The 27,201-nt window shown below is 43.0% G+C and overlaps 1 protein-coding gene across 1 annotated transcript; it reads right to left on the bottom strand.

Annotated features, from left to right (window-relative positions):
- Window positions 1-736: 736 nt before the first annotated feature.
- Window positions 737-27,201, bottom strand: SLC6A5 (solute carrier family 6 member 5). Its single transcript, XM_071559540.1, has 13 exons — window positions 27,078-27,201; window positions 26,347-26,520; window positions 25,578-25,719; window positions 25,011-25,143; window positions 22,389-22,523; window positions 21,771-21,874; window positions 18,846-18,970; window positions 15,079-15,191; window positions 14,660-14,791; window positions 13,322-13,421; window positions 7,270-7,370; window positions 3,580-3,747; window positions 737-892 (listed from the first exon to the last, which is right to left on the bottom strand). Exons 1-13 carry the CDS (start codon window positions 27,184-27,186, stop codon window positions 737-739), a joined length of 1,692 nt encoding a protein of 563 aa, XP_071415641.1. The 5' UTR covers window positions 27,187-27,201.

Raw genomic sequence — 27,201 nt, 5'->3', positions numbered from 1 at the left:
CCACTTCTAGACTCAAACACAGTTTAGGCTCGGTCTCAGATGATTAGTTTTTAAAATTTTGTTCTTATTTTTCTACTTGCTCAAATGGATTATCATGTTTCTGTTCTGACCCCGTATATTACTCCCTGGTGTGCTGTTTAAACAGCTTCCACTTGTTTACACAAAATAACAATCCCTCAAAGCAGTAAAGAAGTGAGCAGGCAGGATAGGTCAAGATCTGCTGCCAGGCTGGGGAAAGCAGCCCCACTTGGTACAGGAGCCTTGTGTTGGATTCACAGCAGGACTACAGCACATCCCCTCCCTTGCTCACTTCCAGCCCATTTGAGTATTTGTATTTAGACTCCCTCTGAATACATTGGCAGCAAAATCCCAGTCCCCTCAGAGCCACCTGTTACGAGGATGCTTGTGGGAAATGGGTCAAACCTGTGCCTCATTTCTTTTCAAGATTTTTCAGTTCCATTTTGTTTATTTCTACATCACCTGGAATGTCACCTGTTGCACACTGTGCTTGTGCTGTTTCACTGAGTACAGAACATGACCTGGGCATCACCCACACCTGGAAGTGGTCTAGCTAGGTCTTCCCTATGGCATGCAACAGTAAGTCCTACTTTTCCTAAGCAACCACTTTCAGGCACTGTGGAAAAAAAAATAAGAAACAGTGGGGAAACAAAATTGAAAAAAAAAAAAGGTATCAGAAAAGGCTGACAATGTCATTGCCACCCTTCAGTAACAATTATTAGCACTGGGTGCCCAGCTCCATGTCCTTCACTGGCAGTTTAAGGCCCAGGGAGGAGGTTCCCAGCGGGTCAATCATGTTCCTGTAGCGTTCCCCGCGGTGCTTTGCCAGGAAGGGCCCCCAGTCAGGCTGTGGAGAGCACACCAACTTCAGTCGCTGCCAGGGAGGGGAGAGAAAAGAGAGGCTCAGTGGACCTTCTGGAGCAGAATTACAATGCAGAAGAAATGAGGATAGGCTCATTTAAGATTATTGATGATGGCCCTGCAATGCTCCACTGCTCAGCGTTTGTTTTGCACAAAGTTTCCAAGATTAATAGAGGATAAAGTGCCCAGATTTTAATTATCCCCCACAGCAGATGAGGGGAGCTCAGAACCACTGCTAGAGATTGCAAGGCTCTCTCTACTGAAGGACATGTGCACAATTACTTAGCCCAATGTTCTAAGCACTGGGTAACTGCATTAAAATAACTGGATTTCTGTTTAACATATTTCCCCAAATTATGCAAATGACCAAAAGGTAATACATCACTATGAATGAACAAAAATTTTAATTTTGAGCTGACAAAATATTTTATTTCTATCTGCAGGAAAAAAGAAAGAAGAGAATGTTAATGTGGCAAACAACAAAAATTTTCTAATCTTTCTGCTGATTTCTTTATTGAATATACAATTTGATCGGTGCATTCAGAAATAAAAGGGAAGAAAGCATATTTCTGATGACTTAAGAGGGAACAATTATATGTTTATTACCTAATAAAGAGGATCAGGCCTCTCTATCAGTTATTTTAATCTCTGCTTAATTAGCAGTTTGCAACTCTTACCTCCCAAATCAACCATAATAATTTTATGCAACAGACTCAATATTGAGGAAACACCAGGTTGCAACTGAAATAGCTTCAGCAAAAGCCTCTTCAAAATAGCTCCAGCTCTTTGGGTGTATCTTTTGGTGCACAATTGGAGGGACAGTCAGGAAAGCACCGTATTTTTGTGGCAATTTATATGCCAGTTCTATGCATGTGTGTGTGTGTGTGTGTTCGAAGTTTTAAAGCAGGACAATTTGTCTCAGTGAGAGAAGCTGATGAGACAGTGAACAAGTAAATCTAATTCCACATTGGCTCATTTGCAGAGGGAGCAGTTGCCTCCTGACCCAGCACTCCAATGTGCTGATGGCCCTTTACCCAAGTGGCCTCATTGCCTACTGTCCACCATGTGCCTGGACTCTGCCTGAGGTGTCCCAGTGCTATGAAAATCCCTCTCCTTTGGAATTTCTTTGCTCTGTGGGAAGGAGAGTTGCTTGGCCTTTTTTCCCTTAGGCATGTGCAGTGTGACATATTGAGAGACCAAAAGGATTGTGTTGCGTTACTACATTTTCTCTCCTTTTCATTTTGCAGCATAAAACGGCCCCGGTGGGTTTTGCACTAAAGCTGAACTGCAAAAGCGGCCACGGAGAGGGGAAAGTGTCTGTTCCTGCTCCCGAGGAGGGAGTGGCACGAGCAGCAGGCAGTGTGGAGAGGGCAGGACTGAGAAAGCCTCCAACACCTAAAATAACAGCACTGAGCTTCCTCAAAAGGCATGGTGAGGGCAATGAGGGCATGAAATGCTGACATGAGGAAGACATGGCTATACCACGCCCTGCAAGAAGCCAGCAGGAAGGGGACAGGGAATGGTGGGGGTGGCAGGCAGGGACAGGGCACAGGGATGGGAAGCAGAAGGTGGCCACCACATCTCTGGAGCAGTGAGGGGAATTATCAGGATTCTGATTTGCAAAATAAACACAAGCGGAATAGAAATAAAGTGCCAACTAGAATTATTTTAAGCCCAGGTGCCAGAAGGGATCAGCCTATTCAAGAAAAACAAGGAAATGAAGGAGGGTGAAAGCAAAGATTGCCAGCTACGTTTTATGATGAGTGGCTTGAGATGTAGAGCAGGTCTTTTCATGCATCTTATTCCTGAACTTCAGCAAGTGGTACAATCTCTTGAAGATTCCCAGATGACACCAGAACCCAACCATCCCACACTTTGGAAACAGGCAACTCCTGCCTGACATCTCCTGGTGCTGCTTGCCAGGCTCCTTGCAGCGCAATACACACCAGCAGTTGGTGCTTCCTTTTGCTTTGCAAAAAGGCCACCAAAACTGGAACAACTTTCTCCCAGTAAAGCCATAACAGGACTTAGGAAATTTCTAACTCCTACTAGATCTCAAAAAACAAATCACTCCACAATTCAGTAGCATTTTTTTGAGGAATGAGGAGTAGAAAGTCTACACTTCAAATCAACGGAGCATCTCTTTGCAACACAACAATGAGCCTACCAGAAAGTAATCTTAGCACTATTAGACATTCAGTAGCAAACAAATGCATGTAAAATAAAAGAGTCTCCTGTTGTAGGTACAGAAAAATCAAAGGTGAGCAATTCAGATCTATATAAGACCCTGTGAGACTGAAAGCAGCTAAGAACAAACAAGGCCGCAGCTGCTGTGGACCGCCGGAGGAGAAATCCCTCCCTGGGAGTTCTCAGCAACTCCCCAGAGGTTTCTCCTGAGAACTCCTCAGGTTTCTCACAGGACAATGGAGGTGTAACTGAAAACAGTTAGGATGAGTTCATATAAACATTGGACTTGTGAGATATGGATTTTAACCAATTAAATGTTGTGGCCTGATGATGTGACGTTCAATTTAGCCAATAGGATCTTGCTGTAACCCTTATAAATCGTGTGCTGTGTGTAATAAATGTTATCACCATAAACCTCACAGGCTTGTTGGGTGAAGTCCTTTCCTCTGCATTATTTATTGTTTACTTTATCCTGTGAACATATTTTGAACAGCAAACAGCCAGAGGAGTTACCTCAATGAATTTGCCCGGGGCGAGGTGCATCTTGATGACGAACATGACGGGGATCCAGATGACAGAGCAGGCCAGCATCAGCCAGCCCAGCACCATGGACCAGGCCGGGTAGTGGTAGGCTCCGTACGTCATGGGCTCCCACTGGTAAAAGCTGAAGCAAAGGATGAACTGGAAACAAGAAAGGAACACAAAGATGTTTCAATAAGCAGAACGGGCCTGCTGTGCAACACGTGGTGGGTATCCACACAATGCTGCAATATATGGGATACAGGTAAAGGCACACACACATAAGGCAGGGCACTTCCACGGGCTGTAATAAGTCAGAGCCTGAATCTAATGAGTTTCGAGGAAATCTTGCAAAATCCCACAAAAATCACTGTATTTGTGGCAGAAGAATTGAAATGAGAATCTTCTCCCCAGAGTACCATGCTTTATTACATAATCTATTGCAGTTTTACCTAATGTGATTATGCTAAGTTACCCCATTTCACTTACTGTATGAACAGCAGTACATTTGCTTACATTTGTGCATAATTCAGGAACTTTTGGGAAATGCCTGTGCTTGCAATAATTGCACACAGAAGATTTAGAGAAGTATAACTAGGTGAAGGCACATATAAAAATGATCAGTTTTATTTCCAGAGATATGGAGTCTAATGAAAGTCTAATATTAGGCTATTCAAATGTATCAAATATTAGCTTTACAGAGGCAATAATAGCAAAGAATTTATTGCTTGGTTTTGCTTTGTCTGTTCCCATTGCATAAAAATTGAATTATGACTGATCAGTGTCAATTTATTTCTCACTGTAAACTCACTAAATTTTGCATTTGGAGGGAACAACAACAGAACATGCAAGCTTGGAAAACAAACACGGTCAGCTTCAATTTGTTTTTCTTAAGAAACAACATAATTCCCTATTCCCTGGTTGTGATTACTGGAAGTAGCCACAAGCACAAGTCTGATCAGTAAAGGAGCTGAGCAATTTGCAGAAAAGCCTTACAATTCCTTTCAGAAGTGTGAAACAGGGTCTAAGGCAGCATCTTGAAACAAATCATTGGAACAAAAAAAGAGCTACAAAACATAATGTGCACGTGTTCATTTTTAACACAATCCTCAAGAGAAAAATACCCACACTGCTGTCATACTAATCCTACAGATTAAACTGGACTATGTCTTCAAACTTTTGAAAAGTGATTTGCAAATGATAGCTGTGTATTGTCATAATCAAACAACAGCTCCCAGCAGTTAGTTAAGATAGATCTACCTGGTTTTCATGTGCAACAATAATGTAGTTCAGAGAAGACAACTGGTAAAGAAAATCTGTTTGATAAAAGTAGATTGCCTCCTTTATACCCATTGGAGAAATTACTTTCACTGTAGAAAATTTCATTTCCTCACAACTCAGGGTTTTGCTGAGCTCACCAAAACTCACTGGTCCCTTCACACTGTATTCCTGTCTGCGAAAACTAAACCTTCCTCAGCTTTTGGGGGAAAAAAGTCCTTATTCCTGGATTAACAACACTGAAAAAAGCTACTAACTTTATCCAGAGCCTTTCTCCTCCTCCCAGAAACAAAAAGATATACCAATGTTTATGATGCACTAAAGAATAGCAGACACAGGAACTTCCCAGCACATAAAGGGAATTGTAACTTCTCTGGAAGAAGAGATTGCAAAGGACCAGAGAGTCATTGCCTTACCTGTTCACCCAGCAACTGACATCCTACTGTTTCAAAAGGTGTGTCTTCAGAAATTTCAGAAACTTTTCTTATCTTCCACCTAAACGCCAGTAAATACTCACCCAGAGCAGCTGTGGCTGCCCCATCCCTGGTAGAGTCCAAGGCCAGCTTGGATAGGGCTTGGAGGAGCCTGTTCTGGTGGGAGGTGTCCCTGCCCATGGCAGGGGGTTTCAGACTAGGTGGCCTTTAAGGTCCTTTCCAGCCCAAACCCTTCTGCAGTTGTTTGACTTGTAGGAACCATTTAGCACTGCAGTGAAATGCCGAGTTTTAAACCCTCCCCAGATACTGGTGTCTTGCTGCACCTGTGCTCCAGGCTGAGGCCTTCAGGTGGAGGCACGTGCTCTCAGCCAGGAAACGGTGAAAACAGAAAACGTTCTGTTGTTGCCTGCTGATTTACCGAGCTGAGAGCTTTGGAAATGTCTGGAATAATTATTCCCTTTTTGTGCCAAAAACAACAATAACAACAACAAAGGTGTGCTTATAAAGACTGCGTCTGCTCTTAGGTTAACAAGTAAAGGAAACAGTGTTAGAAATGTAGGTACAGCTACTAGAGTTGGACTCCTGGACTTGGAAAAAACAAGCCTGGCAATGGCGACATTGACAATGTGACATCCTCGTGGATTAAACAGAGACCGAAATGTGAAGTCGGTAACAAGGATATTAGAAGGGACAGGTGTTGAGGCGGGAATGAAAACTAAGGAAAAAGGAGAGTAACACAGTTTAGGAGCTGCCCTTTTCGTGGCCCAGGGTGCCAGAGCCGTTCCCGCAGCGCCACCTGCGGGTTCCAGCAGGGCTTGGGAACGACACACCATTTTTCCTTTCGCTTTCCTTTTTCTTTTTCTTCCCCCTCCCTCCTCCCCCTTTTTTTTTCCATTTCCCCCTTCTTTCTCCCTTTCCCCCAATTTCCCTAATTTCCCCCCTTTCTTCTTCCTCTTTCCCCTTCTTTGCTTTTCCCTCATTTCTCCCTTTTTAATTCCACTTTTCCCCTTACCCCCTTTTTCTTCCTCTTTCCCTTTTTTCTCCTTTTAACTAATTTCCTTCCTTTTTATTCCTCTTTTTCCCTTCCCCCTTTTTCCTCATTTCCCCCATTTTTTTCTTTCTCTTTTCCCCTTTTTTCCTTTTTTCCTCATTCCCCCTTTTTATTCCTTTCCCCCTTTTATCCCTTTTTCCTCATTTCCCCCTTTTTTCTTTCTGCTTTCCCCTCTTCTTCCTCTTTTCCCTTTTTCATAATTATCACCCCTTTTTTCTTCCTCTTTTTCTCATCTTTCTTCATTCCCTTCCTCTCTTCCTCCCCTTTTTTCCCCTTTCTCCCCTTTTTCCACCTTCTTTCTCCCCCTTTCCCCTCTCTTTTCTCCCTTTTTCTTCCCCATTTGCCCACCTTTTCCCCCCTTTTCTGCCCCTTTATTCCTTTTTTTCATTTGTTCTCTCTTTTTCCTTACAAAAACTGAAGATATTTATATTCCTTATCGAGAACACAACTATTTCCATCTTGGCAAAAACATCTCCACCTTTGCAGCTAAAACTCCATCACTCAAATTCCCACCTCTGCCTTTCCAAACCATCCCTCTTAGCTTAGTTTATGACTCACTGATGTGTTTTTTCCCTGGCCCAACCTGCCATATATATATATATATATATGCACATATTACATATCTATATATATCACACAACACATATTTACACACACATATCACACACACACACATATATACACAATAATCCATAGTGCTGCCATGCCATGGTGTGTCCCAGGACCCCTTCACACAGACAGGGAAAGACCATCCCTCTCCTCCCAAAACACCATTAGTTACACACTGTTTCTACTACATACACATGTAAGAACTTGTGTTTAAGTATCTGCATCTAATTACTACCACCTAGACACATCAGGAATGAAGCACAAACAACAACAAACTCTGTGGAGAAGACACTACTTTTTTTTTTTCCTTACTGTTAAAATAGTCGGGGTCACAAATGCCCAGCAGACTCTCCAGAATTTACTTGGCTGGAATCCAATCATCATTTCTATATCTTCACAAAATCTTTGCAATCCTGCAAACAGCAAATGTAAAAGCAATTAGGTGTGAAAGGAACCAGCTGCAATTGGCAACAGAGATCTGGTGCCCTCCCTGGTGTCTAATTACAAAAACCAACCCCGACTTCTTGGTTGAAAACCTCCACAGAGGATATAACTGTGCAGTGAAAAATGGGACTGATGTGATGGGAGCAATTCCAATAAAATATTTACTTCTAAAAGATTAAACCAAAATGGAGCTTTTCCATAGAGATCTGGTATTTGGTATGGTTTGGGTTAAAGCATTAATAGTACGTACTGGGTAGCTGCAATTCTTTGTATGATTATTTGTACCTTTGTTTTATTTCCCCGTGAAGATGAGCACTTTTAATATCTGTGCACCTGACCCAGCACAGGCAATATCTGAGCTCTGCACCTGCTACATAACTGGATTACAACTGTATCCCTTAGCACTGAAACTGATCTTTTCCAACCCATACACCAGTGTAATCAGAGAGCACCTGTGAATATTTTAAATTATGTCCCATGTTGTTTGAACAAACGGATTAACTGATGTGTTAGTCTTCAGATTATTGTATGGATTGCATCTATAAGTTACCTGAGTTAATTAAATGTGTAAGATTGGACAATGGTGTTTCAGCCACCTCTGCAGCTCCTTCCTGGCCATGCCACGTGGCTGGGAAAGCTGTGCTGGCCAAGAGCTGCTATTCCCCACTAGCTATTAGTAACTCAGCTGTTCATAATTAATCCAGAAGTAATAAAAGCAAAGCTCAAATTCATACCAGCTTTTCTAGTTACAGTAAGAAGGCAGAGGTCTGGGGTCCAAGTCTGAGCTCATCTGTTGCACAAACATTTACAATTTGGGCCAATATTATCTAAATTTTACTGTTCTGCAGCATTTTGTCTGACTTGCATGATGTGGGGACAGTAAAAGGCATTGAGTAAGGGAAGAAATGCTTGGAACAAAATGAACAAACTACTTTATGTTCTTATTACCCTTAGAGTCAGACACTGCAGCCTCTGGGTATAAAGAAGGGATAATCCTCAGGCTTGATCCACCTAATTTGGAAGCCCTTCTGTTGATATCAAGGAGAAATAAGTCTATCCACCTGACTGTTCCAAGAACTAAGAAGTTAAAAAACAGCAATGGTTCATTTTTCAGTGTCTTCTGATGCAGCTTGAAGGAGCAACGGGGCTGGATGGGGTTTGGGCAGCCTTGGGGGCAGCTCAGGGGGTGAGCACAGCCAGGCAGCTGAGACAGACAGCATGGCAGAGAAAAGCTAAAGAACCGTGGTATGATAAAAGAAAGAGAAGAAAAATCCAGAAATCAAACAGTAAGATGATATTGCAAGAAGTGATTTTAGGGAAGAGGGAAAAAGTACAACCTGGGGTGGATGTAAACGTTAATAACTAAGCCAAGGTGACCCAGATGTCATTTTTTTTCTGCAACTGTAATTTCTCTCCCTCTTTCTCTCTTTTCTACTGACTACAACAAGTATTCTTCTTCAAGAAGCCTCTTCTCTGTAAAATATTTTTCATTTTTATGACCCCTGGAATCACTGTACTTCAGCACCAGTCTGAGTCATGGTGTCCTCCTCTATTTTGTAACTGAAGTTTGTATGTCTGGACCAAATGTAACCTCCAAGGCCACTGTGTGATGGACCTGAGAGGGTATTTTTGCTGCCCCTGAGTGATTTGCCCCTGAGTTTTATTTACCTGTGCACCCCCAGCAGTGAGCTGGGAGGGAGCTGCTCCCACAGCAGCCACCCATGTGCTGTGCTGAGCACAAAACTGGGTTTAACTCGCTGCAAGAGCAGCCCAGGGGGTCTGTGCACAAAGTTTAAACCTCAGTTAAACTCTCCACCTCAGCCACACTTGCTGCTGCAAAGGAGGGGCACCTCACTGGAGAGTTACCAGGGGCTTCTGCCTCCAAATCTGTGCAGGCTTCATGTAAATCTGCAAGGATTTGCTGGAAACTCCAATTAAAAAAATCAGTTCCTTCTTGGAACATCAGTAGATTTTCACAGTTTAATCATCAGTAGATATTCAGTTTAAGGCACTTTTAAACATTAGCAGTTCAGGAGTCAAATGCATGCAAAGAGGTAGAAGGATTACAGTATTTATCTCCTTCCAGTGAGAGTTCCACAGAAAAATGCAAAGGATGATTTAGTTAACAAAACATTTATTTATTACTTTAAAAAAAAAATCCTAGTAAATCTGGTCCGCCTCCCAGATCAGGGAATAAACAATACATGATATTCCATATCAGATTTTCCCCTCTCTAAAGCAGAATGATGTGTTCACAAGTGCTGCAGATATAAAATCCGTTTAAAAAGGACAGACAACTCCTTCACTATTCTGCTACAGGTAACATGTCCCCAGTTACTAATGGTTTCTACCATCACACTGCAAGCAGGTACCATTTACTGTGAGAACAAACCTTCCCAAGAACAGACTGTCAAAAAACAGATCTAGAAGGACATCAAAATTGCAGTCATACATTTTCTTGGTTTGACAGTTTTTCACTAAAACACAAAGATTGTTGACTTTAGCCTCACATTACAAAATGCAACAGTGGGAATTATGCTGGTGATTAAATTAATATCCCCAGCTCTAAGCTGCTCTTTACCAACCACGCAGCATAATCTAAACAACTGGAGAATAAACATCTCTACCAGCACGGGAAATGAAAAACTGCAGTTGATTGGGCTGTGGAGCACTGACTCTACTGAAAAATAAGTGATTACAAGGAAATAACCAAGTGTGTCCCTTTTTAAATTAAAAATCTCAACAAGCTCAGCAAGCAGAACATGTAACAAAAACTAAAGACAAATTTATTTCATCATAAAAGCGGCTGCCACTGTTGTGCCAAGCTGCTTGCCATGAGGAGTACAAGTACACAGAGAAAGGTGTCAGTGGAGTGTAAAACAGCAGTTGGCAGAGCTTGAAAATATATTATGCCAATTTTAAGCACTCCTTGAAGAAATCTAGCCAGAGCAGCAGCTTTACTCCTATTTACAACACACAAATCAGGAAAGTACAAGGTGTACTCCTGTGAACAGGCCTTAAAAAGCAGCTCTAACACAGTGGAAGGAGCTCTGGTACATTAGTCAAGCAGGTAATGATTGTAAAGCAAATCTTTCCTTTTTCATTGAAAAGATTGGAAGCTCCTTAGTCTAGCAAAAGGGTAATTCCAGGGAGAAATCTTTGAAATAATTTGTAGCAAAGGCTTTACCAACATCTGTTGATGAGCAATCAGTTGGTACTGAAAGCAGGGAAAGAATGATTTGTAACATGGCAGATCTTTTTCACATCTGATTACAATAAAGCAATATCTAACTAAGAAAAATCTTCTCTATTAAAGTCCTTCCTTTGCAGTGTCATAACTACTTCTGCATTACTTTATGTTCTTCATGAACTTTGAAATTTTAAGGGGTACTGAATTTGCAGGGCAAAGCAGACAGGAGGCAGAGCAGTTTGAAGCTTCCAAGGCTGATAAAATGTGACTGCAGAAGGCAGCTTTGCTTCTGCCACACAGCATTCAGAGGAGGAACGGAGCCAGGACCTGCCCCCTGCCCACTTTCATCCTTATTTAAAAACATACAGAACAAAGAAATGGAACAGAATTTGGTAGGTTTTAGACTACTGAAAGTATTTTAAGCACAGAGTTTTTATCTTGCACACTGATGGCAGTGGCTTCAAAGGGGCAATCTTTGGCACAGACCAGGTGATGCTGTTGATGTTGATGGCCAGGAAGAGTGAAAACATCTGGTGTGGCATTGTTCAGGCATCATTTCAGCAAACTGAAGAGGGGAAGAAAGGCAAAAAAATCCCCACCAAACGCTTATACTCTTTTTGAACATCCCAACTTACCATCTCTTACAGAATTCTATTGATTTTAGAGAAGTTGGGTTTCATTCCACTTCTAAACCAACTCTAATCAAATTAATTACATTCCAGGGGCATTAAAAAACTCCAAGAATTTTGATTAACTAAAACATGATTGGTCAAAATCATCTTTTCTTTTGATATTTTGAGTTTTTCCATCATATTCTGTAACATTTCCTCACTAGGTCGTATCTGACTCGGCTTCCAACCATTTCAGGGCTTCTCATTGGATTGGGTGTCCGTGAAGACAAATTAGATTGCTTTATTTCCATGAAAACAGAGAAAACAAGGAAAGGCTGATTCCCTGTCCTGTCTGTAACATTTACATCTCCAGCAAGGGCAACAAATTCTGCATTCATTGAATTACGTACTACTTTTTAAAGCTTTTTTTCTTACATTACAGAGTGGCCTCCATAACACAGGTAGATCTAAGTGTTCAGGGCACAGGACCAGAACCTCAGGTCGTGTTCATAGAATCATAGAATCAATTGGGTTGGAAAAGACCTCCAAGATCATCAAGTCCAACCCTTGGTCCAACTCCAGTCCCTTTACCAGATCATGGCACTCAGTGCCACGGCCAATCTCAGTTTAAAAACCTCCAGGGATGGTGAATCCACCCCCTCTCTGGGCAGCCCATTCCAATGCCTGAGCACTCTCTCTGCAAAGAATTTTTTTCTGATCTCCAACTTAAATTTCCCCTGGCAGAGCTTGAGCCCATGTCCCCTTGTCCTATTGCTGAGTGCCTGGGAGAAGAGACCAACCCCCACCTGGCCAGAACTTCCCTTCAGGTAGTTCCAGACAGTGCTGAGGTCACCTCTCAGCCTCCTCTTCTCCAGACTAAACACCCCCAGCTCCCTCAGCCTCTCCCCATAGGACTTGTGCTCCAGTCCCTTCTCCAGCCTTGTTGCTCTTCTCTGGACTCCCTCCAGCACCTCAAGATCTTTCCTGAACTGAGGGGCCCAGAATTGAACACAACACTCAAGGTGTGGCCTCACCAACGCAGAGTCCAGGGGAAGGGTCACTGCCCTGGTCCTGCTGGCCACGCAATGTTTGATTCAGGCCAGGATCCCCTTGGCCTTCTTGGCCACCTGGGCACACTGTTGGCTCCTGTTGAGCTTCCTGTCACTCAGTCCCCCCAGGTCCCTTTCTGCCTGGCTGCTCTCCAGCCACTCTGTGCCCAGCCTGGAGCGCTGCAGGGGGTTGTTGTGGCCAAAGGTCAGGACTCGGCACTTGGCCCTATTGAACCTCATCCCATTGGAATCAGCCCATCTCTCAATGGGCTCTCAAGTTGCTTTATATACATCTTCAGCAGAACTTCTGGGGGTTTTATACCTGGTTGATATAAATTTTATCCCTCATTCCTGCCCTCAGCAACAGCAGAAACAGCCTTCACTTTGCCATTTCTCACACTGAGATTTTTGCTTTTGCTTTTTGCTTTTTTGATTTTGATTTTTGCTTTTTGTCCCTTTGCTTTTGAAGACAAGTCTTAAGTGGCACCACCACACTCCAGACACAAACTGATCATCTGGTATGTAGGGAGACCTTCACATTTCCATGAATCTGTCTCCTGAGAGCACATCACCAGCTGGTGTCAATTGTTGCAGCTACAGAAGCATCGTGGTGATTGCACTGCTTTATACTGACTGAGCATCTTCCTCACAGTCAGCACAGATCAATAATCAATATCACTGGTATTCCCACTGGGGATGGTTAAACACTCTGAATAGCTACACAGTCTTGAGTCTGTGTTACGGGCAGATAACAAAGAAAGCTGGATGTGTAAATGGGAAAAAAAGTGTCACTAAATGCTTGGTCTGTTCTTATACTCATGTCTAAGCTTTGGCTTTAAGCTATTGGTGGAAGAAAACTTGAGGCTGTATGGAAGTCTTTTGAATACATGCATTTAAAGATGTTCTATAGTCATGAGGCCCTGTCATTCTGCTGTCCAAAACAAGAGAATTTAGAGGGTTTTTATTTTAAAAAATAAACAAACTTTACTTCTTTCCTTAAGAACTTCCCTTTATCATGTGCTAAAATGTTGCTTTGATATAGGCAGTCCAAGAACAGTATTTTTTCTTACCGTAGATATAGGAAACTCCAACAAGCTCAAAGATGGCAATAATGACAAGAGAGTAAGAAGCTGCATAAGTGTCCACAAGCTGTAACATATACATTCCACCCTAAGAGATAAAAAAAAAATAAAAGACAAAAAATAGCCATTACTTGTGGCACTGAGTTAGGCAGAATGCAGAGGAGCAGAACCCAGGGAAGCATCCAAACCTCAGCCGGACACAGGCTCGTGCTGCACTGCAGTTCCTTCCTTCTGGCTGAGGGAATATCAAACCAACAAGAAAAAAAAGTGAACAGAACCCCTGGTTCTGGTAGCTAAGAGCTTGGAGAGACTTTGAACTGAGTCCTTTAAGATTAAAGACTGACCTACGATCAGATCTGTCAGCTGTCGTGTCTCTAAGCCCACAATACTATGTCAGAAAAGCACCACTGAAACCAGAGCTACCATAATAATGAGTCTCTTCCATCTGTTTGGAAGGGATATAATGTCCTGTCTCCAGGCCAGAGGTTAAGCAGCATAATTCCAGTGAAGGAATGACTGAATCCATCCTAGGCTTTAGAACAGTCAAGTTGGGCTGGTGGGGCACGAGGGAAGGGGAGGAAGGGGAAATAAAAATAGTAAGATTTTGTGTCTCTCATCTTGCAGTTGCTGAGAGCTCATGATGGTGGAGGTATTCATGGGGAAAAGACACTGAAGGTTATCCATGGTAGATGGGAATTCCATTGTTAACTCTGCAGTTTGCCAAGTCTATCAGGGTATGCCTGATCCTGGAGGAAAGGCACCCAGGACAGGTGTACATGTTATTGTGGCTTACAGGGTGGGGGTCTCCTTAATTCACAGAATGGGTTAGGTTGGAAGGGACCTTAAAGATCATCCAGTTCCAACCCCCCTGCCATGGGCAGGGACACCTCCCACCAGCCCAGGCTGCTCCAAGCCCTGTCCAACCTGGCCTTGGACACGTCCAGGGATGGGGCAGCCACAGCTTCTCTGCCCAACCTGTGCCAGGGCCTGCCCACCCTCACAGGGAAGGATTCCTTCCCAAAATCTGATCTAAACCTGCCCTCTGGCAGTGGGGTTGAATACCTAGTTTGCACCACTACTTTGGAGATGTTTGGCTAGGAAGGATTTTAAAATCCTGATTCCCGGAAAGATTTGAACAGCAAAGTCTTTTAAGGGTATCTCAGTCAGAGCATCCATTAAAAAAAATAAAATAAAATAAAGGCTTGCAGACACCCTGTGTCACATGCAGCTGAATTCTGCTAAATCTTTTGCAACTTGTGCAGGAGCAAAACGGCCACCAGAGGGGGACAGGGGACAGAGAGTGATGCTCAAAGACAGTGCTGTTACCTGAGTGATCATAGGAAATCCCATGATGAAAAAGGACACGCAGCACCCAAGAGTGAACAGGGCCTTGTGTGTACGTAGGTACTTGGGGAACTCATCTGACACAGAGGTCACGATAGTCTCGATAGTGGCAAACTGGAAGACAAAATCAAAGGCTTCATTTCAGTGCACACAGTGTGCCTTAAGTGGTCCAACTGGATTTAAAATAATATAAGGGAGTATTTTGAGTTCTAGGGGTTAAATGCTCGGATGTCAACACCAAAGTTCTGCCCAAATTATTTCAGCATTAATGGCCTTACTTCATTCCTCTTTTTGGAAACTGGTTCGCTGCCCACATGGAGAATAGTGGTCCATCTCATGCTCCTCCAAACAAATAAATAGGAAAAGCAAAAGAAAAAGAATGGGACACAAAAGCATCTTACCATAGTGTCTAATCCAAGAGTTAGAAGCATCAAAAAGAATATTATGGCCCAGAAGGGAGAGAGGGGAAGCCTAGTTAAGGCTTCTGGGTACACCACAAAAGCAATTCCAGGACCTAGAAATGAGAACAGTAAAGGTTATCAGATTCAGTATCTCTTACAGCAAGATTTAAGCCTTACAGAATTCAGCCTCACCTGATTGATTTCCATTTTCACTGTAACATTCAAATCACTCATTTGTTCCTACTATCCAAACAGAATATATGTTCAACCAGTATAGCAATATACAGACACAAAAAATAAGCAAAATTTGCATCCTTCAGCCATGTTTCTGTCCTGCTCTGTGATCAAACTCCTGCCACTGTCCCTGCCAATTAGCAACCCAGCCCTAGGTCAGCACGGCAAACACCCACACCTCAGTGCTGCCAGGATGAATAGGAAAGCAAACACTCTAACTCATCAGCACACAGTCAAATGAGAAGGAGAGAACAGAAAAAATTCCCAGACATGACAGGAGACACAAGAAAATAACTACTGTGAATCTAAAAACATCCACAAGAAAACCTGAAATAATTCAGAGCATAAAAATAAGGAGATTGGATCTTCTAAAGCCTTAACCAGGAATTTTCTGTTCTTTTTTATTTTTTGTTTGATGTATTGGACTTCTAATTTCTATTGCCTGTAAAGAAGAAGTATTTTTACAAGTGTGCTTAGATTTGCCTGGGAGCAAAGGCTGTGGGGATGCAGTGGCAACATTACACGAGGAGGCACTTCTTCTCTACTCATCCCAGATAAAATCATTCCTGCCAGGCAAGATACAAATGAGAGCCAAGTCGAACTGCTGCCTCATGCCAGGAGAATGGGCTCCCCACTCCTCTGTCCTGGGTGTTTCTACTCTAATTATCACACCAGCTCCACACGAGGCTTCTGTTCGAGAAGGAACTGCTGCTGTCTCACCACTGAGAAAAACATCGTGTCAATTCATCTCCTCAGGCAACACATGGAGTGTTTGAGGTTCCTTCTGAACAAAAGGCAAATACAAGAGTTAAGAACACAGTAAAAAAACCAAAGCCAACACTGTACCTGACTCACTGCTGCTACCTTTAAAATGTGCTGCAGAAAAAATTACTTTTTTGAAATAGGAAGGTGCAGGTAGAACTGCTGTGTATTTACCAACACTTCTTTCATCTCTTGATTAAAGATTTTGTCTTGACTGTTAGAGATAAGGGCTCTGTTTAAACCAGTTTCCTGCATGGAGAAGTTTAATTAAGTCTCGGTGTAATGAGCTCTCATTAATCACCCTTTTGGGAAAAGTTAAGTTATAGAATATGAACCTGCACATCTCTCCATGCTGGCCCCTCGGAACTCTCCTGGGTGACCCATGCCTGGTGGCACCCAGGGAGGCTGGCTCCCACCCTTTCCATCTTTGAAGGCTTAGGGGAGTAAGAGCTCTTCCCAGAAGTCTACTAAAGCCAAGAAAAATTAAATTAAAAAAGTCAAATTACCTTGAATTTCTTTTTAAATAACTAACATATTTTCAACTGCACTATGTTCTTAATCAGAGGATAGAACAACAAGAGATGGTTCTCTTTCCCTCCATGACAGGTGTTTTATTTGTTCATCAGATAGATGAGCTTTTCCTGAAGATTCTAAATGAAAAAACATACTCTATTTTTCAGATTAATATTTTAGAAGGAAAAAATAGAAAGAAAAAACCCTTCCTGTTTCCATTAACATTTTCATTGCAGGTTTAGAAAACTTGAAGGGAGATTGTATTTCATCATCATTTTGGCTTTTTTTTTCCTTCTCTGAAGAAAGAAATACAACTTTTGAATTAAAAAAAAACAAAAGTGGTAGACAAGGACAAGAGCCGGTTCTTTTCCTCACTTCTTGATTCTGCTTGATTATAAATAATTATGGCAATTCAAGCCACTACCCCAGTCCACAATGATCCCTAATCTTCACTCTTTTCCTACTGCAAAGTCGTCTTCTACTACTTCACTAAATTTTCTTTCCCCCTCTCGTGTAAAGCAGCACAGCCTCACCCTAGTGAAATAATTCCAAGTGGCCTAAAAGAGCTCTTACAAACACACTCCTGGACTGCCAATGAGCTTGTCTAGTGGCAGCAATTTCCACACCCCTCGGAGCAACTGCTGGGGCAGCTGGGAACAGAGAGCTCCAGCCTGGCCAGGGTTCTCATTCAGACACCACCAGCCTGCACTCAGCAGAAAAGGGAATTTTATCTCCTGTGATAACTATTGCACCATCTCCAGGGAGATGCACCAGCTGAACCAAGTGTTTCCTCCACCACCAGTCCTGTCTCTCCCTCTCTCTGTCCACCTCTTTGGAGCTCCCACTGCAGCTCCACTCAAGTGCAGCTTCTCTGACTCCAACTCCTTACAAGAAGTTTCAGTCAGTACACTCTGGGTTAGGTTTTGAGGCTGGTTGGTTTTTGTTTGCTTGTTTGGTCCAGAAGGGAGGTATAACCTAAAGTAAAAATATTAATGTAAATATTACTCCTAAACACACCTGGCCTCACATGGAGTTTTTCAAATGTCAGTGTAAATCCATCCAGAAAATGGGGACAACAGTGGTACTGTCCTGTTGCCCCTCAGTGACTGGCAAGGCAAAGAGAGGAGATGCACTGAATTGACATTACATCAGCCTGCAAGTTCAGTACCCCCTGCTACTCAGTGTCAAGAAGCAGATTGCCAGCTGACCATACAGGAGATTCTCCCTGACCCTACATCCCTCTGTATCATCTCTCTAGAATGAGTGTCAAAATCTAATAGGATTACAACTTCTCTGAATCTCAGCCTCCAAACTCCTCCCTTCCTGTCTCCTGCTGCTTCACACCAAGGTAGAGTCCATCCTGTGAGGAGTGACTGGTGGAGCTGGGATTGCTGATCCTGGAGAAGGAGCTCACAGGAGGCCTTGTGGCTCTTCACAGCTCTCTGAGAGCAGGTTGAGCCAGATGGGGGTCGACCTCTCCTTGCAGAAGCAACAGGACAAGAGGACACAGCCTCAAACTGTGCCAGGGGAGGCTCAGGCTAGGCATCAGGAAGAATTTTTTTACTGAAAGGGTGTGTAAGCATTGGAAGGGGTTGACCAGGGAGGTGGTGGAGGCACCACCACCCCGGAAGGTGTTCAGGAAATGACTGGCACTCAAAACTATGGTTTAGTTGGCACAGTGGTGTTCAGCTCTGCCAATTAAGACCTTTCAGATCCCTGCTTATAACCATCTCACTTCGCTAATGAAGATCTTCTAACTAGTCCTTCAGAAATGTTTTTCTTCCCTGTGGAGGCATTTCCTTTCTCCCCACAGTTCAGAGGCTCAGACCACTTCTCACACCATATTTCTCCCACCTTCCACACTACAAAGCCCACCTCTCTCTCATTCAAAATTCCCACGACCAGAAATAACTTTTATCTTGAAGAGAATTTGACAAACAGCAGTAGAGACAGATGAAAAGGCCAAAAATCCCTTAGACCATGTGAGGGGACATCCCACCCTACCCTCTCTCAGTCATTTACACAAAGATTTAAAATCAGTCTCAACTCCCTTCCTTTTCTTACCAAACAAGTGATAAGAGGCTTCAAGTAAGCTCTGGACTTCCCTTCCCCTGTATGAAAACACCTACATGTGGTTTACTAATCCACACCAGTTTGGGGCCAGAATTCCCACCTCCAGTGTCAATGCCATCATCAATAACAGAGCTGAAGGTGCCACCAGGTGCCTGCCTAAGTAACAAAATGCCAATGTACCCTACCTTGGTCTGCCACAGCTTCAATATTCACTTTGAGTTCATTTGCCATGAAGCCAATAACTGAGAAGATGACAAAGCCTGCAAATATACTTGTGGCACTGTTGGTACATGTGACTATCAGTGTGTCCCTGGAAAGGAAAAACCGGAGGTTAGAACATGTGGGTGGGATACATGCAAGGGAGGGTTTGGATGTATTTCAGGAGTCTCTCATGAGCACACACATCTCGAGGGAATGCTGGTGAAGGCACACTTTTGCATTTATCAGGTGCTTTTGATGCTGATCAGAGAGCACAGAAGTCTTGACACATGAATTGTAACACATTTTTCAACTCTTTGCTCATGAGGATATCTGCTCACTGTATCACATGTGCACTAACCACTGCTGTCCAGGTAAGACAGTTTTTGTCCTATATCCTTCTTGTCTTTATACATAAAACTCCAGGATTGAGCTTCCTGTACTTTGCAGAACTCACTCAAACACCTTCTCATCTCTAGAGGATTCCTCGGTACATTTTTCCTCTGTTGTTATTAAGGGACTCTTAAGAAATCCGTACCTGAATGTCTTGCTATGCTGGACATGTTGACACATGAGCTGACAGGAACCCAGCCCCTGTGAACCCCATCCATAGTTATTACATTCTTGATAGGAATTATTTTTTTTAACAATATATGTATCCAGAGTACTTCCCCATAAACTACTACAACTTAGGCACAAACAGGTCATTCACTTTAAATGTCTGGGGGTTTTATGTTGGCTAGAATTGCTTATTCCCACTTCTATTTGCTTGTCAGGAACAGAATGAAATACAATCTGAAAAGCTGTCAAGAACCTCACTGAGCTGGCAAACTTCTAGAACTTTCAACAGAGCACCTCTTAACAGGAATTATCTGGTGAATTCTTCAGGTCTCCAGAAAAAAAAATGACAATGTTCTGTTTGGGGTCATCATGTGTTAACCCTCTCCCAAAACCTAGAGAAGTTTGAAATGTTTTAGGTATTCTCTGCGAAGTCAATTTATGTAAATGTCTTGTAATCAGAGATTATTTAACCATGTTTAATATGTAACTGAAAAGTATAATTTTATCTGCAGTTTTAGAATGTAATGAGCATAAAAATTAAAAGAGAAAATAGTCATGCTTCATTTCAGTACTCAACTAGTGTTGTAAAATTAAAAATGTGAGAAGTAACTGAGCTTTCCTAATTATTTCTACTTCAGTCTCCCATAAGTAAAGCATGTATTTGTTATTGGAATGGTAAGGTTTTTATACTACATTACCATGTAGTCCTTTCAAAATATTCATTAACTATTTTCAAACTCCACAAAAAATTTCCAGTTTAATACTGAAATTAAGCATGGCACTTCTCCCATTTTTTCCCCTGATATTCTAATTGTATCCATTTATCAATGAAAAATCAAATCCCAGAAACAGCATTTTCAAAAAGATGAGCCAAAGGATTTCTGAGTGCAAGTTACTGAGTATGCAGCACTGTTACTTTTCATCCATCTTTGGGGGGAATATTTATATTAAATTATTTTTTGAGGCTAATAAAAATGTTTTTAAAATTCCTTTTAAAAACAAAGGTGAGTCACGATTTTAAAGTTAAGTATTTTGTATTCTGACCTCAGAAGTCATAAGGGAAGGCAGCCAAAATCCCACGAGTGTGTGTTTTAAAGTCTTGAGATGGGAAAGTTTCTAAAGCTCCTCTTGAGACAGTCCCTGTGCTGCCTATCCTGAATCAGCAGCTCCATCGCTGCACAGATTGGTCAAGGTTTGCTTCAGGCTGGCTTTAAAGACAGCAAATGCCAGGGAAGCTCTACCAGTGCCACCAGCTTTTGTTTTTTCCATCTGCAGACATTTATCTCACAGGTTTTGGGGTGAAAAACTGTACTATGCTACCAGAACATCGACTTTTTTCTTTGTGAAAACAACTTCCTGTGACTTCAGATAAAAGCAATTTTAAATTTCACAGCATTAAAAACCTTTGTATGTGTAAAACCATACGAGGAGCAATTGGGGATAACTTTTAGATGTCAGAGTCATATGTATGGAAGGCACAAGTGGAGCTCCTGCGTGTGTCACAGCAGCAAATTCAGTCTGTTCTGCCAACTGGCTGTGCCTCGTGCCACTGCTCAGCTGCTGGCACTGCCCAGAGTGCCTTCCAGCCTCATCCTGCTGAGTCTGGAAATGGAGAGCCAAGAGCAGCTCTGATCAACTCCTCTTGGAATTAGCACATTAGGAGCTGGGGAGAGGGGACAACATGCAAACCTAAAAAAGATTAAATGTGAAAACACACCACACACACACGTTAAAAAGGAAAAAAAGGGGGGAGGGGGGAGAAGATGAAAAGGGAGAGGGAAAGTGAGGAAAAAAAAAGACATGAGAGAAAAAAAGGTATGAGAGAAAAAAGTCAGGAGAGGGAAAAAAAGACACAGAGGAAAAAAGACATAAGGGGGAAAAAGACACAAGAGGAAAAAAGGGGAAAAAAAGACACAAGAGAAAAAAGACACAAGAGGAAAAAAGGGGGAAAAAGACACAAGAGGAAAAAAGACACAAGAGGGAAAAAGACACAAGAGGGAAAAAGACACAAGAGGGAAAAAAGACACAAGGGGACAAAGGACACAAGGTGGAAAAAGTCACAAGGGGGGAAAAGACATAAGGGGAAAAACAAGACAAAAGGGGAAAAAAGACACAAGGGGAAAACCACAAGACGAAAAAAGACACAAGATGGAAAAAAAGACACAAGAGGGAAAAAAAGACACATGAGGAAAAAAAGACACCAGAGGAAAAAAGAGACACAAGAAAAAAGGACTGAAGAGAAAAAAGACACAAGAGAGGAGGCTCTTACAAACCAAATTTCTGCAAATTGGAAGATTACTGGTTTTGTACAAGCTTGTTTAATAAAAACAATGTATTTCACTCTTACACACCTGTAGCAATTATTATGGAATTTGTTGTAAGAAGAGAGAGTAATTAGACCTCCCCATGCTGCAGATAAGGAGAAGAAAATCTGAGTGGCAGCATCCTTCCAAACCTGAGCAAGACAAACAGGAGAGGAAACAGCATCAGCTTCAGGAAAGAGTGTTAGGGTGTCAGGAAGTTCAGTTACACTATGAACTGTTACTGTGAGGGGATCGACACTGAAGTACTTTAAGTGAACTTTGGAGCAATGGATGCCAATGGAATATTTCCAAGTGAAATCCTGCCATGAAATGAATCGTGCCCATTTGATGACGAGCTCAGTTCATGCTGGGCCCATTGGAAAGGACCACATAAACTCTGCTGTAATGAAAGACACAAAAACCATATTGCTTGATACATCTCAGTTCAAATACATGCAGAAAAAATACAAATCAAGAGGGAAAATCTGTACCAGCTACTGATGTTTTATCTGCCAGTGACCCTAAACAATAGTTCACCCACATAAGATGAAGAACAAGTTTCCCCAGATGACAGTGCTGCCTCTGCACACCGAACATGCTCACAACAGGCACCAGATCTGTATCTCTTATTCACCCCAGCAGGTGGAGGTGCCACAGGAAACCCACCATAGCATCAATCAGCTTCTCCCACTTCGGTGTGATGAAGTACCAGATTCCATCTCCAGCTCCAGGCAGAGTTACTCCTCTTATGAGAAGGATGATGAGAACTACATAGGGGAATGTAGCTGTGAAATACACCACCTGGACAGACCAAAGGAAAGGTTATTGGAAGGGCTTATTTGGGTAAGGAGAGAGGAGAGGAAAATGTAAGTGCTACACTGTTGCCTGAAGAAAGCAATTACTCAGGCTCAGAGACAACAGTCAGGGGGTAACTATGAAAACAGTAGGGTTATTTCTGAGGAAATCTGAAAGTTTACAGGACTTCTTGCCACTGGAAACAGGAGTAATATCAATAGCAACAAAGGGAAGAGTTGCAATTCTAGACAGAGCAGGAAGGGGGTTCCTCTCTCCGTCTGGAGAGAGCAATAGGAATTCACAGCTAAAGGAAAATACCACTTTTGATCACTGCCCAGAGTAAACTATCACATTTCAATGGAAATTGAATGAGCAATGCCATTCAATAACACTTAAATTTCTGTGGGGTTTTCCCTATATATTTCTATATGCTTTCTGTATTTAACTAAAAAAGAAAAAAAAAGCCTAAATATTTTTTATTCTTTTTGTACCTCTTAGTAATTGCATATCACCATGGTGCTATTTATGGGCCAAGTGTGAAAAAGGAAAGTCAGTGAAATGATCCGGATAGAACTAATCACCATGATGTCTAAATACACAACAGTGGTTGTGTGTTTAATGTCTTAATAATTATCTAGTACAGAGCTGTCTCTGTGGTCAAATAAATTGACTAGATTATGGCCAGTTAAGCTCCACACTTGACACCAAAAGCATTTCAAATATTTTTCACATTAACCTCTGAGGCTTAAACAAACCAGAATCGTATCATGACATATTGTGTAATCATAACATGGAATGCTTTGGATTGGGAAGGACCTTAAAGATCATCTTGTTCCAACCCCCTGCCATGGGCAGGGACACCTTCCACCAGCCCAGGTTGCTCCAAGCCCTGTCCAGCCTGGCCTTGGACACTCGCAGAGATGGGGCAGCTACAGCTTCTCTGGGCAACCTGTGCCAGGGCCTGCCCACCCTCACAGGGGAGAGTTTCTTCCTCGTATCTAATCTAAACAAGGCAGTTAAATGCCTCCCAGATATCCAATCCCTTCAGATCTCGGAAGCTCAGCAGGGTCAGCCCCGGATTAGTACTTGGATGGGAGACCTCCTGGGAAATGCCGGGTGCTGTAGGTTCTAGTCCTGAGGATTTCACTGGCACTGTCCAAGCTCAGGACTGAAACGGTGGGGCCAGTTCTGCGCACGCTGAGCCTCACCTAAAATCCACTGCGCAGGCTGGAAGGGCACACCCACGTGGGGACAGCCCTTCCCAAATCTTCGTTCAGCGAAGCTGAGCCACACACACAGATAATCTAAACCCATTCTTTCCAGTTTGAAGCCATTATCCTTTGTCCTGCCACTCCTTGTCCCCAATCCCTCTCCAGCTCTCCTGGAGCTCCTTTAGGCTGTGGCAGGGGCTCTCAGGTGTCTCTGCATCCTTCCCTTCTCCAGGTGAGCTCTCCCAGCCTGGCTGCAGAGCAGAGAGATCCAGCCCTGGAGCATCTCTGTGGCCTCCCCAGGACTCACTCCAGCAGGTCCATGTCCTTCTAATGTTGCAGCCCCAAAGCTGGACACACCAAGTGGGTTCCAGGCAGAGCAGAGTGGGAGAACTCCCTCCCTCAGCCTGTGGTCTGAGCTGCAGCAACTTTAGAAGCTGTTTTCCCAACTTTCTCTCTGCTGTTTCAAGAGGTGTTTCAACAAGTTGCCCTGATGAATTTTGTGCAGTGACTGAGCCAGTCTCTGCATAAATACAGGATTTCTGTCTCTGACACCAAGGAGTCAGTATTTTTTTCTCTCTGACATCAGCGAGTCAATATTTTTCTTGGCTACTAAGATACACTGAAAGAAATATCTATTGCCACTTGCAAATCAAAGTTATTATCCAACTCTCATCTTTCATTGAATATTTTTTTTCCTATCACACTAAGGTAGGGGGAAAAAATCTCAATTTTCCCCTGGTACTTAGAGTCTCTGGATTTTTAATTACCAAGATACCTCCCAATTTCTCAAAGTAAAGGTATGGCTTGGAATCAGAAACTGTAAAAAATTCATGTGTACATTTCCACTACCATAATCCCACAAAATACCTTGTCATTTTGCTCCAGCATTTTTGAAGTTCAGCTCTGATTTTAAAATACGTTACTCAGCACCTAAATTTACATCACAATTTCCCAGATTCCAGTGAAATGTAAGATGATTGCAGAATATTCATGAGCACCACACAGAATTGGGAAGGTTGGAAGGCACCAGTTTTGCCATCCCACTGCTGAGTTAAAGCTCCTGTTAAACTTACTGAAGATTAGGGGACAAACGTTGAACCAAAAATGTCTTGCTTTACGTTTTCACTGGGAAGGAAAACATATACAGGAAAAAGGCATTTCAATTAATACTTAGTCATTTACTGAAAATATTTTCAGTAATTCAGTGCCTTAAATGAGTGTGAGCTCCTTAAAACAACACCCTGCCTTCTTGTGAGAGTACAATCAGAAATATTGTTCTTACTTTTCCTGATGACTTGATTCCTTTAGCAAGGGAGGCATATACAATCACCCAAGCTAGGAAAAGAGATAGTGCCAAGGGCCATCTAATCTCACCAGGATATTCAATCCCTGCTGAAATCTTCAATACAAAGTACCTAAGAATAATAAAAAAAAATTAAATAAATTTAAAAACTGGGGAGGGAAGAAAATAGAAAAAAATAATGAGAGCAACCAGAGGCAGTAATTCAGTGCAGACTCCTGGAGTATTTTGTTTTGCTTCGGTGTCCTCAGTGGTTTCTCTAGAAGGTTCCATTGATTCTCACTATATTATTTTTTTATCTGCATTGCAGTGGTAGATAATACTGCCTGGCATGGGCCAGCATCCCAGCTGTGCTGAACACCAGAGGAACAGAACACAAGGAATCCAGCATCTGAATTTAGCTCTCAGCATTTCTAAGCATAACAAATTAGTATTATTAGCTGTCCTTAACTATTGTATTTCTAGTTTTCCACAGAGTTTTTTGTTGCCTGTTCCAGTGAATTTTAAAGAAAGATTAATATAATATCTCTAAACAAAGAAAGATCTTACTTGAAATATTCTTCACTTCCACTGACAAATGTTTTGTTTCCTTCCCTGGTGAAGTTAACCATGGTTAAGTTTGGATAGGCACTCATACAGAAGGTAGAGTTCTTGATTTGTATTTTTGGATGGTCACCAATAATGCAGGAATCTAGGAAGAAACAAGGAGGGAAAAACACAGAAAATTAAGGTGCATAGATTTTGTTTGTTTTGCTTGTTTGCAAAATCACAAGAAAGCATTAGATCATGCATAATTACTTCAACTTTCGTTTGCTGGGTTTACTTTTCCCCTTCTCATGTCATTGTGTGGTTTTGGCTGTTTGCAAAAATGAGTTTGGGGTTTTTCCGTTAAACAGAAGCTTCTCTAAAGACAAATAATTTGGTCTTAACAGACACACGAGGCTGCCAGCTATGGTATTTTGTTCAGTGCTTTCACCCCTACATTGCTTTCCTTCAGGGAAAAGAAAAAAAAAAAGGAAGAAAGAAAGAAATTGGAGGCGGGGAGGGGGATGGCATTTTAATTGACAAATCTCATTTATCCTTGATGAGAAAAAAATTTAAATGAAAGGAGAGGGAGGTGGCCATGTGATACAGATCACTTCAGAGTGGCTCAACAAGGGACGGTTCCTCCGTGCTGGGAGCCTCGCCTGGCCGCGGCCAACCGCAGTCTCCTCTGGCATCTCCCAGGGGCGCAGCTGAGCTGAGGAAAGCTCTGGAAAACCACGGCCACACATAAAAAAAAAAAAATACAAACCAAAAAAATCATGTCCCAGCTTACCTAGCAAAAGTTTGTTTTTATCTTTACAGTCTGGGGTGTTCCACGGGTTGTTACAGGAGGCCCAGGGCAGCACAGGTACAAAGGACGCAAAAAGGTAGAAAAGTGTGTAGCACAGGATAATATTGTAATATATGGCTATTAGAACCGAGATGATCAGCATGGCGATGCCGCAGCCTGGGAACAGAGAGGGACAGAGGAGAACAGCGCTATTAATCTCGGGGGCGGGGGCGCGGTGGGGCCCGGCGATTGCAAAGCATCGGCTGCCTCCGGCACAGACAGGCACGGGGGTACCCCCGCAACCACAAGAGAGATGGGGGTACCCACACAACCGGCACAGCTATGGGGGTACCCTGTAACCCGCACAGGGATGGGGGTACCCCCGCAACCCGCACAGGGACGGGATACCCCCGCCACCAGCACAGGGATGGGGGTACCCTCGCAACCCGCACAGGGATGGGGGTACTCCCGCGACCCGCTCAGGCAGGCTGTACACTCGCAACCGGCACAGGCAGGGGGTACCCCAGCAACCGGTACAGGGACGGGGTTACCCCCAGAACCGGCACAGCTACGGGGATACCCCCGCCCGGAGGGGCTTCCCCGCAAAGACCGCGCGAGTTGCGCGCTCGGGTGCACGGCCCCCGCGGAGCGGCCGTGGCATGCGGCTGAAGCCATGCGAGGGAGGGAGTGCAGGTCATGCTCCCCAACGCCGGGCCGGCTCCTGCTCCGCTCACCTTGCAAGGCCGGGATGGCTTTCCAGACCGACACGGGGCCCTGACTAGCAAACTGCCCCAGGGAGACTTCCAGGAAGAAAATGGGGATCCCAGCTAGAGCCAACATCATCAAATAGGGGATGAG

Source organism: Pithys albifrons, chromosome 6, assembly GCF_047495875.1.
Source record: "Pithys albifrons albifrons isolate INPA30051 chromosome 6, PitAlb_v1, whole genome shotgun sequence".
In the NCBI taxonomy this organism is placed as follows: Eukaryota; Metazoa; Chordata; class Aves; order Passeriformes; family Thamnophilidae; genus Pithys; species Pithys albifrons.
Note: the sequence above shows the minus strand (reverse complement) of the source record. Positions and strands in the feature narration are given on the sequence as shown.